General features: G+C 40.1%; 1 protein-coding gene across 2 annotated transcripts in view; it reads left to right on the top strand.

Annotated features, from left to right (window-relative positions):
* LOC149287174 (cyclin-Y-like) overlaps positions 1–18,892 on the top strand; it is a 43,075-nt gene extending 24,183 nt beyond the window's left edge. Inside the window, exons 2-10 of one of the 2 annotated variants that reach the window (XM_089493164.1) lie at positions 11,791–11,865; positions 12,219–12,253; positions 12,829–12,929; positions 14,038–14,073; positions 14,393–14,450; positions 14,961–15,080; positions 17,451–17,617; positions 18,409–18,571; positions 18,776–18,892. In XM_089493164.1, the coding sequence (XP_089349290.1) occupies positions 11,791–11,865; positions 12,219–12,253; positions 12,829–12,929; positions 14,038–14,073; positions 14,393–14,450; positions 14,961–15,080; positions 17,451–17,617; positions 18,409–18,571; positions 18,776–18,892 (872 nt within the window). The remainder of the gene's footprint in view (positions 1–11,790; positions 11,866–12,218; positions 12,254–12,828; positions 12,930–14,037; positions 14,074–14,392; positions 14,451–14,960; positions 15,081–17,450; positions 17,618–18,408; positions 18,572–18,775) is intronic. The other variant, XM_089493165.1, reaches the window with a different exon arrangement.

Here is an 18,892-nt window from a genome sequence, read left to right as displayed (position 1 = left end):
ACCCTCATTGTGTCCTGTGGGTTCCTATTGACTCACGGATCTTTGCGTTACACACCTGAATAAGCTGATTTAGCCAAAGTGTTTATAAGATGGAAAGGAGACTTGAGTCCTGTGATTTGATTAACAAGTAAAAAACAATATATACAGATCGCCTCTATGTAATAAAACAATTACAGCAGGCCACTGTTATAAACACACAATGCCCTCAAAAACATCAACTTTAAAAAGTGACTTTAAAGTGATTTTTGCCTGCATGATCCCATTTTTTTTGATCAGATAGAGAGCTGCAGATGAACAAAAAAAATATTTTCCTAACTTTTTAATGTATGTTCCAATAATGTCATTTTAATTACGTATGACTACTGACAAATCACTTCTTTAACGAGACAACCATTGTAGCTGAAAGAAATGACTTTTTCATCAATATTTTGATAGACCCGGGATAAACACAGACTCCCCTACGACCTATGTCAGAGGTGGAGAAGTAAACATATGGAATGTTAAGGCGATGTGACGTCCTGCCAAATTCTCTGGAGAGCCTCTAGAATCCGACGTACAGGGCCAGTATTTGGGTATTGTAAACGAAGCCTGTAATCTCTCATCTGCAGGTAGCTCACACGAGTGCAAACAATAGGTTTGGACAAATATCAAATCTGAATTGTCAAACAATTTTCTCCTGTCAAACAAATAGATGAAAGGAATGAGAAGTTGCGTACATGTTGAATTATTCATCCAACTACCAAAGTTCTGCTGGAATATTTGACTTCATGTCAAGAGCTGTCAACCGTTACTCCTGTTCATCGGAGAGCACTGTTGGTGGGCTGAAGGTTGACCAGTGAATCCGCTGAAGGGCGAAAGGGAAATGTTGAATATATGCCCTATGACTCGCACGATTTTGAAGAGAGGCATTTGACCTCCATCTGCCTGATGTGAATGCTCTCCAGACTCTGTTATCCAGGGTGTAGTATTCTACTGAATTAAAGAACATAGAAAGTGACGGCAGATAAGAACCAGTAGGCCCATCCAGTCTGCCCAACCTCTGAGCACTTTCCTTTTGTACCTGCCCTTATCCTATATCTAGCTTGGCCTTATGCCTATCCCATGCTTGCTTAAATGCCTTTACTGTATTAACATCTACCACTTCTGCTGGAAGGCTATTCCACGCGTCCACTACCCTTTCCGTAAAGTAATATTTTCTGATGTTACCATTAAACCTTTGCCCCTCTAGCTTATGACTATGTCATCTTGTTGTGGTAGTATTTCTCCTTTTAAATAAACTCTCTTCCTTTACCTTGTTGATTTCCTTTAAGTATTTAAATGTTTCTATCATATCCGCCCCCGTCACGTCTTTCTTCCAGGCTATAGAGGTTAAGATCCTTTAACCTGTCCTGGTCCAGGTTTATCCTGTAATCCATAAACCATTTGAGTCGCCCTTCCCTGAACTTTTTCCAACATTTCTATATCCTTCTGGTGATCCGGTATCCATTACTGTACACAATACTCCAAGTGGAGGTCTCAGCGGTCCTCTGTACAACGGCATGAGCTCTTCCCTCTTTCTACTGCTAATACCTCTCGCTATACAACCAAGCATTCTGCTAGCGTTACCTGCTGCTCTACTGCATTGTCTGCCTACCTTTAAATCCTCAGAAATAATTACCCCTAAATCCCTTTCCTCGCTCGTTGAGGTTAGGACCGTACCAAATATTCTATACTCTGCTCTCAGGTTTTTATTCCCCAGATGCATTACTTTGCATTTATCCGCATTAAATGCCAATTGCCACAGCTCTGACCATTTTTCCTGTTTACCCAAATCATTTGGCTTCTCCCTCCAGGAACGTCAACCCTGTTGCAAATTGGAGAATGGGTCCGGGTACAGATCCCTGCGGTACCCCACTGGTAACAACACCTCGCTCCGAATATCCGCCATTCACTACAACCCTCTGTTTTCTGATCCATTCAACAACATTGGGATCTAAACTCAGAGATTGCAGTTTAGATCATGCAGACCTTTTCTGATAATATACAGTGTATATATATATATATATATATATATAATGATCATATAATTTTATTATATAACACATACACAACAGAGTAAAAAAGTTTTGAAGTTGTAAGTGCAACATATTTATTATTTAATGGACACAGACAGTAAGAACTGGAATATTCTTGGTCCGGATCTTTCCTAGGTCTGGCGCAGGCTGCCCTTTTCCTCAGGTTTGCGGTTTCTATATCTGTAGATAAGGAATCCAAGCAGGCAGCAGCACAGGCAAAGTGATAGAACTACCGCTAATCCGATAATAGCAATCCATTTCATATCCAAGCCGTCCCGGCTGTTCTTCGGCAGCTCTTTTGGTACAGTGACAATCGTTAGCAGCTTGCCGTCATCATCATCATTCCGACCAGCAGGCAGCGGAGCGGGGCAAACGTCCGGCAACAGCACAAATAATATAAAGATCAGCAACATTTTGCTTCGTCTATCGATCCAGCAAAGTGGTGATCTGAGCCTGTGTCCTGCACAGATACACGCAGCTTCGCCTTTATTGCATCACAGAGCTATGATGTCACAGCCGCTGCTGTTACTGCTGGAATCTGTGCACCTGAGCTGAAGTGCAAAAATACCGTTTTATTTTTAACTATATGTTTGGTTTTGTAACCAATTATAGGATTTTGAATGCAGTCATCAATATAATATTACTGCAAATACAAAAAGATAGTTGGGAATTAACTGTGATATATGTAAGAACCAAAAAAAGATTTATTTCCAGTTCTGAATTCACTCCGTTCTACTCACCCCACAAAGGCTGCCTGAACCATTCAACAGCAATCAGCAACTTCACAGGGCAGAGATAATGAGTAGGAATCATAGAAATTACGGCAGATAAGAACCATTTGGCCCATCCAGTCTGCCCAACCTCTGAGTACTTTCCTTAGTCCCTGGCCTTATCTATCATATCTAGCTTAGCTTTACTGCCTACCCCCCATGCTTGCTTAAATGTCTTTACTGTATTAACATCTACCACTTCTGCTGGAAGGCCATCCCATGAGTCCACTACCCCTTCTGTACAATAATATTTCTTGATGTTGCCTTTCAACCTTTGCTCCTCTAGCTTAAGACTATGTCCTCTTGTTGTGGTAGTATTTTTTCTTTTAAATAAACTCTCTTCCTTTATTGTGTTGACTCTGTTTAAGTATTTAAATGTTTCTATCATAGCCCCCGTCTGTCACATCTTTCTTCCAGGCTGTATATGTAAAGATCCTTTAACCATTTTAGTCGCCCTTCGCTAAACTTTCTCCAACATTTCTATATCCTTCTGGAGATCCGGTCTCCATTACTGTACACAATACTCCAAGTGAGGTCTCAGCGATCCTCTGTACAACGGCACAAGCTCTTCCCTCTTTCTACTGCTAATACCCCTCGCTATACAACCAAGCATTCTGCTCGCTCGTTGAAGAACTACGCATTTAACCCAGAAGTAGTTACTTGCACATAGCACCTGATATAATCTGATCTATTCACTAAAGGGAGACGTAATAAGAAAGCATGCAGGAACGTTTCAACTTCTTGGCTTCACCATACGTTATGAAGGTCCAACTCCAATGAGCTTCTGTTTCGGAAAGACAGCGCTTGACCCTGCGTAATGTGAAGTCATGACAGCAAGAATTATCATCGCTTGTTGAATTATACATTGTACAGGGCTAGTGCAGCCCTTGGAATTGGAAAAACTTGCCAGTGTTGGCCCTTCATCGAGATTAACGCTACAACTCTCCCACAATACTCTTCCCAACTCTCACTTTAGTGAATAAACTCCATTATTTGTTTTGAAGAAACTTCTACAGAACAGGTAGCCAGTGCTAACTTCATTAAAGATCAATTTAAACGAGCAGTCTGGTCTTTGCTATTCCCTCTAAATAACGATGGAAGTAAAGCACCATATATTATAAATTATATATGTTTCCTTTAAGGGAAAACTCTGTTTACCTTTCGGTGGAGGAAAAGATTTGAGAAACACTAGATCATCTGTGACATTGTTTTTAAATCTTTACAAAGAAAGGCTTTGCTTTCCGCCAATCAGAGCTGTAAACAAAACTTTTACGAGATTACACTTCATGCATAACTCAAACATCCCCGAGGCCTGTGATTGTCAGAGGCGGATTTAGCGAGCTATGAAAATAAAGGCAGTTGAGTCTGTAGTGATCCTTCTAATACCCAATGTTGACTAATTTTGACCTAAAAAATATGTTTTTCCCTACTACATTTGTGTGATTAACGTGGCTGCACTACTAGCGTATTGGGGCATGGGGAAAAAATGTGTGGGATTTAGACGTGTGCCACTTAAACAATGACATATTTTACAACCAGGTATTTTTTTAATTTTATTCACAAAAATCAAGACTTGCATCAAATAATCCAAATATCTAAAATCCAAAGAAGCGAGTAGGAATTGGTACATTGATGAGCAGGAACACTTTAGCATCTCCTTTTGTCTATTTGTGTTAAATTGTGGGGTGGATTCTCAGGGTAGAGTATTGAATAGGTGAACGTTGTTCTTTCTCACCTCGGGATCAGAGCCGGCCTTCGGTGTTCAGGCGCCCTGTGCGAACTACTCCTCTGGCGCCCCCCTCACTTAACCCCCCCTCTGCCCCTTCAAACTACCCCCCTCTGCCCCTACAAACTTCCCCCCTCTGTCCCTTCAAACTACCCCCCTGTCGCTTCCAACTTTATCGTGGATATAGATGGGTCAATTTTACCATCTTGGATCAACTTATCCCTTGGTAAACTCGACACGATGTCCTCATCCTTTCCTAGGTGTCATACATGATATCACCAAATGCCCACAGCTCTCTTTTTTTTTTTTTTTTTTTTTTTTTTTATAGGAGAGTAGCTTAATAAAGAAGTGGGGCTAGCCAAGAGCATGGGTGGGATTAGCTAAGCATAGGGCAAAGGTAGTAAGATTTAGGGGTGGCCCAAACGCCCTCTAATTAGAAGGGAATAGGCCAGTGGAGTGGGTTACCTGCCTCTACCCCACACAGAAAAAAAGAAGCTGATCCAGGTATGTAGGTCTCTAAATACCTTTACAACCCTTCTGTGCACCCTGTCACAAGATGCCTACACCATATCTCAAATTATAAAATGTTGCGTGACGTTTCTAATAGCCGTGACGTTCCTAACCGTCTGTAATTCGTCCGTTCTGATATTACACATAATTACACATTGTGTATGTCAACGACAGACAAACTGATGCAAGAGGGCCATGCAAGCGGGCACTCTCATTTCTCTCTTCTGTGAATGTGTGTTTAGTAACATTAAATTGTCCCCACGCTTGATCCTTTAGAACCAGAAGTCTCCACTAAAATGTTTTATTGTTTGACCGTATCTAGTGCCTTGTTAACCAGGGCCATGCAATAACTGTGCTTATCTTCAACATAGGTTTAGAGGAACTTAGCTCCATGTTAATCACTTTCAGGTTTTCTCGGGCCGCCGTACAGTGTGGAGGGAAACTGTGTAAATGGACAGGGGTCTATGATCCTCTGTTATTTTAGAGGCTAGTCCTTCTCTTGGAGATCGGAACTGGGCTTTGGCTACATCACAGAATGTAATCATGTAAATGGTTATACCTCATTATCATGTAATGTTACCCGGGTATGGTTTCAGCTCACGCTAGAACTTCTATCTAGGAAAAATGACACACAACCGTAGCGAACATGAGATTTATTGCGGGGAAATCGCACAGAGAAACAGGAACTAAGGGCCACCGACGCAAAAATTAACATAAGTGTTCATGCTCTTCTGCTTCACATAGCATGTTAGATAATGGCAATATAAATGAGGCCTAACTAAAAGAAAAATAGCGAGTCCCCTTTAAGAATAAAATAATTGGCAAAACGTCTGATTTTTTTATTTTATTCATTTTTATTAGATTAGATTGGCGCACTAGTCAAACTGTGAAGATTGAAAATCTCCCATTCTCCCAAAAATACAAAAAAAGACGAAAGTACCTACTACATATCATATGAATTTTCAATACATTACATGCCCCATTTCCAAGCATACGTTGTCACTGCCTTCAGTGTTTCACAACAGAGCCGCTGATTTTAAATGAAATCATTATAAATTGTGGTTAGTGTTTTTTTTTTTTGTTTGTTTTTTGTTTTTTTTTAAATCAGAATGCAAAAATAACATAAAATAAAACCTAAATAGTGAAAAAAGGGTAAGCATTCCCAGCTTTTTAGCATAACTAAATTTAATTTCTTAAACTATACTAGTCTGCAGAATAATATATAGTATAGATATTAGCTATTCAGTATAAACTTAACCCCAAGGAAAATTATATTTCAAATTGGGGCATATCTGTCCATTCTGCTCACCTCGTCCATACAAAGCCTGGCTGAACCAACCCACAACAATCAGCAATTTACCACGTGGGGATAATATTGCAGATCCTGAGAAGGGGATCTAATCGCACAAGGTTCGCATAGGTTCGTTTAGTGTATAGAGCGGTAATACGACAGATCAGCTTTAAATAAGAACAAACAATCTATGTGCATGTGTCATACCGCTCAGAATTATTTGTGTGAGGAGCTGTAAGATAAAGTGTTTCTATTTTCCCAACTTCGCAGACAGGTTTCTCATGCTGAGCAAACCCCGCATAACGCATTTCAAATCTAAGATTTCTTGAGTCATTTTTAACCGCTTTATTATGTTTGGTATAATATACGTGCCTAGCATGTAACTAAATATCAAGCTAAACCCTATGTACACGGCATATGATTTTGTTATAATATAGACCCCATTGTGTACTCTTTACGGGTCTGGCCAGCTCAGCCCTTGCATGAAAAGCTCACTTGGTTTGGGTTCTTCATGTGCAAAATGTTTCAGGTCACCTGCAAATTATTTTAATACTTTAAATTAAATTAAACCAAGAATAAGCTCGTTGTCCTGTTGATATTTACTTGCTCTTGTCTGAGGCTACCTCTTCCGCGTTCCCGAAGGAGTCGCAGCGATATTGTATTTTAATTGACAGAATGCGGTGGATCAAAACATGTGAAGCAGGATTATGGCTGGGCGCGAGGCTCTTTGGAAGAAAATCCTTTGATAATACAATGAACCTGTCCCGGGGGAGATGTGATTATCACTGGCGATTGAATGGGTGGATAATATTGCACAAGGAGGGGTAATTAGCATTTATTTGTTTGCCGTCCGAGGCGGCTCTCCATCAGAACAAACAATCTTTCGGTTATTCAACTGTGCCATTTAAATTATAATCATCGCTCTCCTCCAGACACTCGGCAATTTAATATATTCTTTTTATAAAGTAATTTGTTTTTTTAGAATAGGAGTTAGGTTTTTTATTTTTTTTTTTAAATTAAATGTTACTTTTTTCTTTTGTGATTTTTGCCGTGGAGGAGTATAGTTGATATTACATCTGTCTATAAAATATGTATCAAGATGGGCAAATGCTAGTCAGGTTTGCAGTTATAATATCTGGACACTTTATCTCTGAATGGTGCCCAGAATCATACCCACCAACACCTGTGTTGGAGGTATCAGAAGAGGTGGGAAGGAGTGGGCCAGAAGTGGGCCGGCTGGTGCTGGAATATGGCTCAGTCGGAGGAGAGGACATCAATCCACCTGCTATACACCCTCAGGATTAATATATTGCCCTCTTCTCTAGTTAACAGGGGGTCCTGCTACTGCCAACTTGCAGCAAACCCACCGCTTCCCGTTAGCTGCTACTTGTTAGCTTTTTGTGAGGAATTAGTCTGGTTAGATGAATACCCAAAAATGTGTTTTAGAACAGGTATGCTAAAAAGCTGGCAAACTGCTGTATAGGGAGTTATTAAAAGTAATACCCCACACAGTTCCAATTTTTTGATCAAACAAGTTAAGTTCAGTGACTTTTGTGTTCCGGGGCTCGAGAAACCCCTGGCGCCGGGTCACCATGGCAAATGGAAACCACTTTCTGTGTCCCAGTGATTTGCAGGGCTGCCATCATGTAGCGGATGCCCAGCAGGATCACATGATGCAGGCAACGTCACGCCACTGGGTGCCTCATGTGGCTTGTGTCAATGTGCGCCCGCAGTAAAGCATAGTGTGTGAATTTACAGTGGCAAGAGATAGGCAGTCGCATGGCAAGTGAGGGGGGAGTGTAGTGTCTGTGAGTGTGTGTGTATGTATAGTGCTGGAGTCAGTGTGTGTATACTGTAGTATCTGTGTGTATGTGTGATATATGTATAGTGCTGGAGTCAGTGTGTGTATACTGTAGTATCTGTGTGTATGTGTGATATATGTATAGTGCTGCAGTCAGTGTGTGTATACTGTAGTATCTGTGTGTATGTGTGATATATGTATAGTGCTGGAGTCAGTGTGTGTATACTGTAGTATCTGTGTGTATGTGTGATATATGTATAGTGCTGGAGTCAGTGTGTGTATACTGTAGTATCAGTGTGTATGTGTGATATATGTATAGTGCTGGAGTCAGTGTGTGTATACTGTAGTATCTGTGTGTATGTGTGATATATGTATAGTGCTGGAGTCAGTGTGTGTATACTGTAGTGTCTGTGAGTGTGTGTGTATGTATAGTGCTGCAGTCAGTGTGTGTATACTGTAGTATCAGTGTGTATGTGTGATATATGTATAGTGCTGGAGTCAGTGTGTGTATACTGTAGTATCTGTGTGTATGTGTGATATATGTATAGTGCTGGAGTCAGTGTGTGTATACTGTAGTATCTGTGTGTATGTGTGATATATGTATAGTGCTGGAGTCAGTGTGTGTATACTGTAGTATCTGTGTGTATGTGTGATATATGTATAGTGCTGGAGTCAGTGTGTGTATACTGTAGTATCTGTGTGATATATGTATAGTGCTGGAGTCAGTGTGTGTATACTGTAGTATCTGTGTGTATGTGTGATATATGTATAGTGCTGGAGTCAGTGTGTGTGTATACTGTAGTATCTGTGTGTATGTGTGATATATGTATAGTGCTGGAGTCGGTGTGTGTATACTGTAGTATCTGTGTGTATGTATAGTGCTGGAGTCGGCGTGTTTTTGTAAATGTATAGTGCCAGAGTGGGTATGTCTACTGTATTGTAGTGCCAGATTCAGTGTCTGTGCCCATAGTGTTAGCGTGTATTTTTATATAATTTTAGGGTTTTATATAGATCCAAACCAACGTTGACCCCTGCTCTGAGGATGCCCAGATCTTAGGAGGTATCCCATAGCACTAATGTATCTTGTTTCTACCGATTGGAACACTTTCAAATAGATAGGATCGTAGTTTAAAAAAAAAAAAATATATATATATATATATCCTTGTTTGTTTTGAATCCATCGATCAGGGAAACCTTTGTTGACCCCTTTTTTTGGCGATAAAAGCAGCAAGAGTTGCCTTCAGTTTTTAGGTGAAAGGGATGGTCATATCAAAAGAGCTCTTGATTCTGCCTATTATGCTGGAACAGATGTACAAGGAAAGTAACTTATTGCTCTTATTTAGTTTAAGACTGTAATGTCATTTCAAAGATACTTTAGCTTGAACTAAATTGCAATAACAAGCCGTGGGATAATTTGTAGCGAGGAATGAGTATATCTGATTTTATTCAACATAAAGTGGTCTTGTTTGACATTGGTTTTGAGGGCAGCCAAGTGCATATTTAATTAAGACAGCAGAGAATCCATTTGGAAGCCAAGTGATGTTACTCTACTCGTACTGCCGATGTATTCTGTACTCTACATAATGTGTCCGTTTCACAAATGTTCACAGCCGTGGAATTCCTAGGATTCAATTTGACCCCGACCACTAGGGGGGGCTACATTTGGGTCATAGATAGCTATACTACTAGTGCATGTGAGCCCATAGGCGCTGATGCCTGGTAAGCGGATCATCTGCCCCCGAGCTGCTATTAGTGTAGGGCAACACTGGAAAATTATTTTGCATTTTACCTGCAATTCCACAGGCAGAATTTATAGAGGTGTGGATGTATGTATTGAGCATAACCTATAAAAAATCTGCTTTAGATATCCCTAGGTTAACCCCTTTGAAAACAATGCATTTTGAGCCCGTACATGTACGGGCTGTGTCATTAAGGGGTTAAATGTTGACAGCCTTCCCCTGATCTCTGGGCAGAAAATGCATGACTTCTTGTTTTTTTTTGCAATTTCATATCTCTGATTTTCATGACTCCGAGGACGTGTAAAATATTGCAATGATAAATAGATAATGCAAACAAGGAGAGAGAGAACACTTTGTGGAAGTGAAGGATAGTAATCTAAATGTGAAATGCAATATACCGTATTTGCTCGATTATGAGACGACCCTGATTATAAGACGACCCCCCAAATCTGAATATTAATTTAGGGAAAAAAAGAAAAAGCCTGAATATAAGACGACCCTATAGGAAAAAAGTTTTACCAGTAAATGTTAATTCATCTAAACTATTTTTTTTTTAATAAAAGCTATGATTGAGAAAAATGTTTCGGTTTTATTTCCTTCTATTTTCCAACCTGCCCCCCAGTTATGCACATCTGCCCCAGAAATGCCTTATACCCCCTATATGCCACTGTGCCCCTTGATATGCCTTTTAACCCTCTAAATGCCACTGTGCCCCATGATATGCCTTTTAACCCTATATGCCACTGTGCCCCATGATATGCCTTTTGACCCCCTATGTGCCACTCTGCCTCCAGAAATGCTTTATACCCCTATATGCCACTCTGGCATTTAGAGGGTTAAAAGGCATATTATGGGGAAGAGTGGCATATAGGGAGGTTTAAGGCATTCAGGAGGCAGAGTGGCGTATAGAGGGTTAAAAATGCATTTCTGGAGGCAGAGTGGCATTAAGGGGGTTAAAAGGCATTTAATAGAGCACTCTGCCTCCAGAAATGCTTTATGCCCCCCATTTAATACTCCCCCGCTCCCCCTCCCAAACTTACCGGTGCTTCTGACTTCCCTGTCATGTAGCCGGGGCAGCGTGTAGATCCCACGCACTTACGCTGCAGCCGGAAGGAGGCGTGGCTAGCAGCGGGGGTTGTCTGCGTCCATCGCGGGGGATCTGGATCTTAGTCGTCTCATAGTCAGACCTATTTGAGGTCTGATTATAAGACGACCCCGATTATAAGAGGAGGGGTATTTTTCAGAGCATTTGCCTTGTAAAAAAACCTCGTCTTATACTCGAGCAAATACGGTAATATTGCTGATGTCCAAGGAAAACTGAGCTTTTTATCTGTTGGAAAGATATCAAATTGGGATGTAGTCTGTTTATTGAAGGTCAGAGGCTGGAAGGATATATATATAAATTCCAATAAACAAAATATGCCTCTGTCTGGCAAATCATCATTAGCCCTTTCCCCTTGCATTTACCTGGCAGAAGAGGTTCTCCTCTGTGGACCATCGGTGGTGCAGGTGTCTACAGCACTTCTGGCACAGATCCCCAGCACTCTCTCTGGTGGCCGTCCAGTGTTTTGCACCGACAGGAGATCTCAGGTCTCCATTTAGCGGCTGGGGACGATTGCGTTAGAGACGGATGCGGCACCAAGCCGGGTTCCATGTAATCGAGTGTGTGTGTGTATATTGTTACAGCTGGCAGCTCCCTAGTCTCCCGTTTGGTGACTCTGTGATAAAATAATTCAAACACAACCATTTTCCCTGCTTTCAGTTTTACAAAACAACATTAAAATAATTAATTTTGTTTTGAAAACATATTTCAGTAGGTATTTTTGGTCCTTCAAATTTAATATTAAATATTGTGCTTAAACTAATAGCTGACCAAATTCTCCTTTTTTTCTTTTCCAGATATGAATATGGAGTTTAACCCTTCTGATCATCCAAGGGCGAGCACAATATTTCTCAGTAAATCCCAAACAGATGGTAGGAAACCATAATTTTATGTATTTATTAAACTCCTAACTTTTCCAAGCGGGTTCTCTACTCAACCTGCATACCGAGCCCTGGGATATGATCGTTCCACGGGATGATCTGTCCCTGTTAATGTTGGACTTGGGCTGTCACCCCTTGCTGGCCTAAGCCTAGTTGGCCTAGACCAGAATAGACTGCTGCGGAGAAGACTGAATATTCTATTGCCTCTAAGTTTAATGTTGCATTGGCGGTCTCGGTGCTTACTGTCTGAGCTTCGTCACGTCAAGAACTTTGGCCTGAATATCTTTTAGGGAACTTTAAACGGCAAAACCAAAAGATTAATTTTTCTTTTCTTTGTCCTGCAGTGAGAGAAAAGAGAAAGAGCCTCTATATCAATCACGTAAGTAACTTATATGCACCAAAACATTGGAGGTGTAATTGCAAGCAAAAAGACTGCATCTGCGACTGCCCTGCTGGTTTAGATCACAAACTAGGGCCGGAATGTGTTCCCAGATAAAATCACAGAAGCCCCAAGGCAGATCTGTGCAAGCGATAGTAACACTTATTGACTTATTGTATCTGCAAACTATTACACTGTTTGCAAAATAAAGTCCAGTAATTTTCGGTTGGCTCTTGCTTAACCGTGTTTTGATTACTTATTAAACAAATAAAGCCCTGGATCTCTGGAGATGGCCAATCCACCTCTCGGAGGAGGCACACAGAGCTCCGTAGGGTGGGCCGTGTTTTCAACCAGTTTGGTCTTATCTAGGGTTCTCGCCCCGCCCCTTGCAGGCCCAAGCCATTTTTTTTCATGGCCCCTCGCTTTATTTTGCCTTTGGCGGCCGAGCAATTCGGACAGCCATGCCAGCATGCTGGTCAGACACAGGTGAAACGCATGGGGTATATGTTGGTTTGATGTGAACATTTTTGTTTATTTCTGGTGCAATAATTGTCTCTTCTGCCTGAACCCTTTAGCACCCTCCAGGACAGCTCAGAAGAAAGTATAGCTCTTGTTCCACAATATTCCTCGATGACAGCACGGTCAGCCAACCAAACCTCAAGTATACAATTAAATGGTGGGTGAGATCCCTTTAAATCATTACACGCTGTGGATAGTTAAGTGTCTGGCACCCGGTGCTTTCAGGTACACAAGTGGTTAGTGCTGGCACATGGAAGACCTTCAATTAGGTCTTATTAGTAATATTAAAATATTTGTATCCCCTGATGAAGTGAAGTTAAGACATGCTCTTAGTCCATTTCACATACAGATCCCAACATTTCGGAACGTAGATGTCGGTAATGAACCCGATTTGTAATACAGCGAATGGCTTCTTTTAGTTCTAAAGATCTACCGTATGATTACAGAAATTAGCCTCTGTAAGCATGAACCCATCCTTTCCCTGATCTGAAAAAGCCTTGAGATCAGTGTTCCCTCTAAGCTGTGCGCTTGTGCGCGCGCACATAGCTTTTTTTAGAGAGCGCACACGTCCAAAAATTGTGCGCACAACAGTTTTTCCCAAAAAAACAAAAAAATAATAGTTTTTTTGAAACGTTATGCGGCGCGGATATTGTGCGCACAAAATTTTTGCTCTGTGAAACTTTTTGCACAAGAGAAATTTTCTGCGCACACAAACTAAGAAAAATTAGATGGAACATTGCTTGAGATGATTCTGAAAATTGATAGAATGCAGATTTCCCCCCTCCTGCCAGCAGAAACAGATTAGTTTTCGATGATCAAGGGTCGATGTAGAACTCGGTTACCGTGAGTTCTGTACGCAAATGTTCCATTAACCTCTTATTGCGGTGTGTTTTTCATACCAGCGATCCGTGTTTTATTAGTAGCGTTGTTCACTCCTGCCAGAACGCGGCTGTAATGTTACAACAATTGTGTATTTGTGCCTTTGGTCTCTACTTAGATTCAGGAGCCGGATCCCGTATCTACTACCCTCTCAGTAAAGTAAAACCTCCTTGCGTTATGCAGAATGAGGTCAGATTTTCAGTCCCTGCTGTTAATCAGCGCAGCGGCTCTTTCGCAATCTATTCCTTTTTTGTCCTTCGGTTCAGCGTTTAGTTGGTTGCTCCCTTCAAGACGTTCCCGTCCCATATATGTCACTGATATGTTGCTGGCGTGTGTTACATGTGAGGTATCCGTGTGTTTCATTCTCTTTCTATGTTTTCTTACAGCGTAGCACTCGCCGTATATTATCACATCAGAAACAGGTAAGAGCCGCCGCATCTTGTTCAGTCTGGTCTGTAAACATATTTAATGTGACGTTACCGTATTTAACTAGACAAAACTGGAAAATAGATTGTTCCACGTAAAATCCCTGCTTTTATGTAGTCACGCTCTTTTTTAAAATCAAAGTTCTATGTGAAGTTTGAAGAATGTAGACCTTGGCCAAAGCAACAGCAAAGTTAGTTAGTTTTTTTATTATTATAAATCTGATTATACGTCTTGATTTAATAACTAAAAACTTGCGTAAGTGATCTACCTGATATGTTTTGGAGAAACTTAATCCGAGATGTTCTGTTTTTCTAGAGACGGAGACGCGAGGTTGCTTTTAGATATTTTTGATGAGAAACTTCACCCTCTTTCTGTAAGTATTTCACAATCTACTTTTTAATTCATCTCCAACGCCGTTACGTTGAATTGGAGTTTTTCTAGACCAGTGTTTTTGCATGCAGCCACCAAAATATCCACATGTAGCCACCATAATCTACGGTCTCATTTTGGATCTGTGCGGGGTCTTGTCATGTGTTGTTTATTTTACATGTTGCGCATGTATGTACCTACATCCCTGGGCTGTGACCTCATCGATGGTGGCCAGAACACAACTATGGCCATAGAAAGAAGTCCTCAGTCCTAGACCAATAATTAATGTGTACAATCCTTTCTTTTTTGAAGGTGCTGGTAGAATTGTTTTTTTGGCTTCCTAAATTGATCATTTTTGGAGCTGCATGCCAACTGTGATAAGACCATGTAATGCTTATTATCCCATTTTAGAGGATTCATGCCACTCCCCGTTCTGTAATAATTGGAGCAAATACTGATAATGCGAACATTTATGTCTCTTGATGTGCGTTGTTGGGAATATTTTATGTTTCAGAAATCCGAAATACCATCTGATTATGAAAAGCATGACCCAGAACAGAAGCATATTTATCGTTTTGTCCGAACGCTCTTCAGCGCTGCTCAGCTGACTGCAGAATGTGCCATAGTGACCTTGGTGAGTAGATAACTGTGTTTATAAGGGACCCAGCTTGCTGTCAGGCCCAGGGCTGTGATCCTTCTAACTTTTTTTTTTCTTCTTCTTCTAACTCAGAGAAGTATTTTTCTTCCAGTTTTTATTGGGCTTAAATCCAACAGAGTAGATTTTGTCAAAGTTGAACCGCACCTTTAATTTCTGTGTTCAGTTCAGTTCAATTCCATGCAATTTCAGATAACGTGAGGAAGGGCTGTTTTTATGTAGAAATGTGTAAATTTCAATGTAATCAAAATGTGAATATTTTATTCAACTCGCTAATGTTGTAAATCCCTTTTCAAATGCAATAGTTTAAAAAAAGTGTAATTTTTTTTATACATTATAATAATATATATATATATATATATATATATATATATATACACACACTCATTCTGCCCCAACCGTAAGATACATTGCCATAGTCTTGTGTTTAATCCCATTATGATTGAATTGGCTAAAAAGACTTATTTCTAGAGTGATTAATGTCTTTACTCCAGCACCTGCGGGCCCTTTGATTCCAAAGGCTTGAATAATTATTCAATATCGACTTGGTTAATGTAACACGATAGACCGTATCTTAATGCATTTGCTATGGAGCCTGGGATAGCTTTCATGCTTCCCACACACTTGTCTGTTTTCTAGAATTTGTTTTAAAGCCAGATTTTGTAAAGTCTTTTAGATGCCTGCTAGCGTACATTTCAAGATCTATCGCTAGCTTCTGGAAGTCATGCAGCCATCTGGTATTTCTAACAGAAATAAAATCACAGAAAAGAAGGATAACTGCTCAAAAAAGTGAACTTAAAAAGAAACTTAAATTCTAATCACATCAAGAATTATACTGTGGTGTTGTAAACAATTTCAAAGGTGTAGTTTTTCATTTTATTTACCTTTTTAGGGAGTCTTTAAGGATTTTCTTAATACAAAACTGTCCATTTAACTGATAACACCCCCTTCTGCTCTACATTCCTTATGGGTGCGCCATCTTGAATTTGTGTTCTCCTGGATTAAAAACAATTGCTCAAAACAAAGCAAGAATTAAGCGCACATCTAGGGAATACCAGAAAAAACATAAGTAGTGGGGATTCTGTCCCAATATATTGCTTCACCATATACAAATTCAGATTCCCGGGTTGCTGCTAGAATAATAATGACCAATGTGTACACAAAGCAGAGCAGGAATTCAGCACATGCCCAGTGAATACCATTCTAAAAACACCTATCTAAGGAGTAAATATTGGGAATATTGAGTAGTAGCCCCCCCACAATATTAAATTACCCCAATTATTTATGCCTGATTACTTGTGAATTATACCTTTTTAGTAACCCCTAATTAAGCTCTGTCAGGCCTCGTGGATGTGGGGGGCGCAGAAGGGAGCGATTCACTGTCACGCTTGTTATGCCCTCACTTTTAAACCAAAAACCTCCCAAACGATTACGATTGACAAAGAAAAAGCCCAAGCGACGGGCCGCTTCAATTAATGAAATGAGTTATCCTGCCAGCCGTGATGGCAACAGTTGCCCTTTAACCCCTCTCTGCACTTCAATGTATTCTCCTCTGCTGGTTACATTACGTTCACTGCGGACGTCTCAGCATTAATTACGTTTTGTCAGTCGCATTACTTAATGAGCTCCTCGGGGAAGAGGGGAGATGCCGTTTTCATTACTGGAATAGACAAGATCATTTAGGACAGACACTCAACGCGTGAGAGCCGCAACAAAGACGCTGACTAAATAGGAATGGAACGTCTTGAGACCGGAGACCTACAGATAGTTTTATCATTATACATTTATTTTTTTTTGGCTGCGGCCCCTCTATAGCTATTAAACAATCTGATAAAAGGAAATTAATATTTATTGTTTGGATATATAGAGCCAAGATTTTATTTGGAACAATAGTGGTATATAGAAGGTTTTAGTGACCGATAAAAGCGTCCAACAGAATTGGGGCAATGCAGTCCTAACAAAAGAAATTTTAGTTAAAATATGTCTCCTGGGAATCACTCGCACAAGCGGCTGCTGGCCAGGAGCTGATGAAGCGCTGTCACCGTGTATTAATAGTTATAGATTTATGGTTCTGTTTCTATTTAACCTTTGGAAATGTGCACAGGAGCTGGGATGTAATAGACCTCGAAATCGAGTTTGTTCTTCCAATTTTTACAGTAAAAGTTAGTTGCCAGCGTTTTATTGAGATATAAGAATTAGATTAGGATCATAGACGGTGTATGGAATCTGACTATTCCACTTTAAATGGTTTGTAGCTCGGCTGCAAACCTGGAAATCTTGGGCTGATTGTGTATAAGCGTTCTACGGTGCATCCGTCTCATGACCAATTTGCTTATTCGATCCCTGTAGGTGTACCTTGAAAGACTGTTAACGTATGCCGAGATAGACATTTGTCCAGCCAACTGGAAGAGAATCGTTCTAGGTGCAATTCTTCTGGCATCCAAGGTCTGGGATGACCAAGCCGTGTGGAACGTGGACTATTGCCAGATTCTGAAAGATATCACAGTGGAGGACATGTGAGTGTCATTGTATCTGCTTCTGGGTGTCCTTTGTCCTTCATCATGTGTATGGAATCTAAAATAACTCGTATAGTCTCGATCCAGTTAATATGCCGTCCTGTTTCCAGATAAATATTTTGTTTTTGGACAGTTTTTAAATGTCTTGGAAATTCTGCCACAGCTGGATATCTACTGTACCTTCAATGGGTCTTACATTTTTATGATTTGTCCCTGAAATAAAGCCTAGGATTTTCAATACTTCTATCTATATATGTGTAGGCATTCTAGATTAATTTCAGCTTGGATGTATACTAGGCTTATTGGTTGCTGTGATTTTGATTTCTAAAATGTAATAACGAAGATCGTTTCAAGGTAGATTATTTGTATGTCTTCAGAAATCGTGTGGAAAGATGATTTTTGTACATGCCATAAATTGTAAAGAACTGTCACATTTGCATCATTTATCATAACTGTGTTAATTTATTGTAATTATCTACAGCTTGTACTTTTTTGCTTGTCGCTCAGTGTAACTGTTTCTTAGAAATGTTACATTTTGTTAAATTTGTAAGCTTCCTTTTCACAACTTAATGGGAACGACGACTCATATGATGGTCATGCCACTTTTTGTCACAAATCTCAGCTTCCGAAAGACAAAATAGTCTTTGAATTCCGATATTATCAAACAAGTACACTAACTGCAAAATATCACAAATTGAAGTTTTTGTCATTAATACATTTGCCAACACAACATTGTGTTGGCGACACAATAGATTATACTCTTTAAAGAATTTGCTTCTTTCTTTTTCTAGGAATGAGCTGGAGCGCCAGTTTTTAGAGTTGTTGCAGTTCAACATCAACGTACCGTCCAGCGTCTACGCCAAGTATTATTTTGATTTGCGCTCTTTGGCAGAAGGAAATAATCTGAGCTTTCCACTGGAGCCACTTAGCAGAGACAGAGCTTGTAAACTTGAGGTAGGCTTTTTTATGTGGGATTAAACTGATTTATCTAAATGCTGCTTTTCTTTTTGGTAAACTAGTAGAGATTTGGATTGTAATTATTTTTCGTAATAAGAATTTTGCCCTGTTTTACGTAAAACATGAAAATTTAAGTATATATTTTTAATAACGTACTTACATCGAAAGAGCTGACTATTCTGAACATGTAACTTCTTACAGGCCATCTCTCGATTGTGTGAGGATAAATACAAGGACTTCCGAAAGTATGCCAAGAGACGGTGTGTGAGCCTTGATAACCTGACAGCAGTGCGATGGTCGCCGGCCATTTTATCTTAA

This window comes from Sceloporus occidentalis, unplaced genomic scaffold, assembly GCF_023333645.1.
Source record: "Sceloporus occidentalis isolate IW3139 unplaced genomic scaffold, rSceOcc1.0.p SCAF_63, whole genome shotgun sequence".
In the NCBI taxonomy this organism is placed as follows: domain Eukaryota; kingdom Metazoa; phylum Chordata; class Lepidosauria; order Squamata; family Phrynosomatidae; genus Sceloporus; species Sceloporus occidentalis.
Note: the sequence above shows the minus strand (reverse complement) of the source record. Positions and strands in the feature narration are given on the sequence as shown.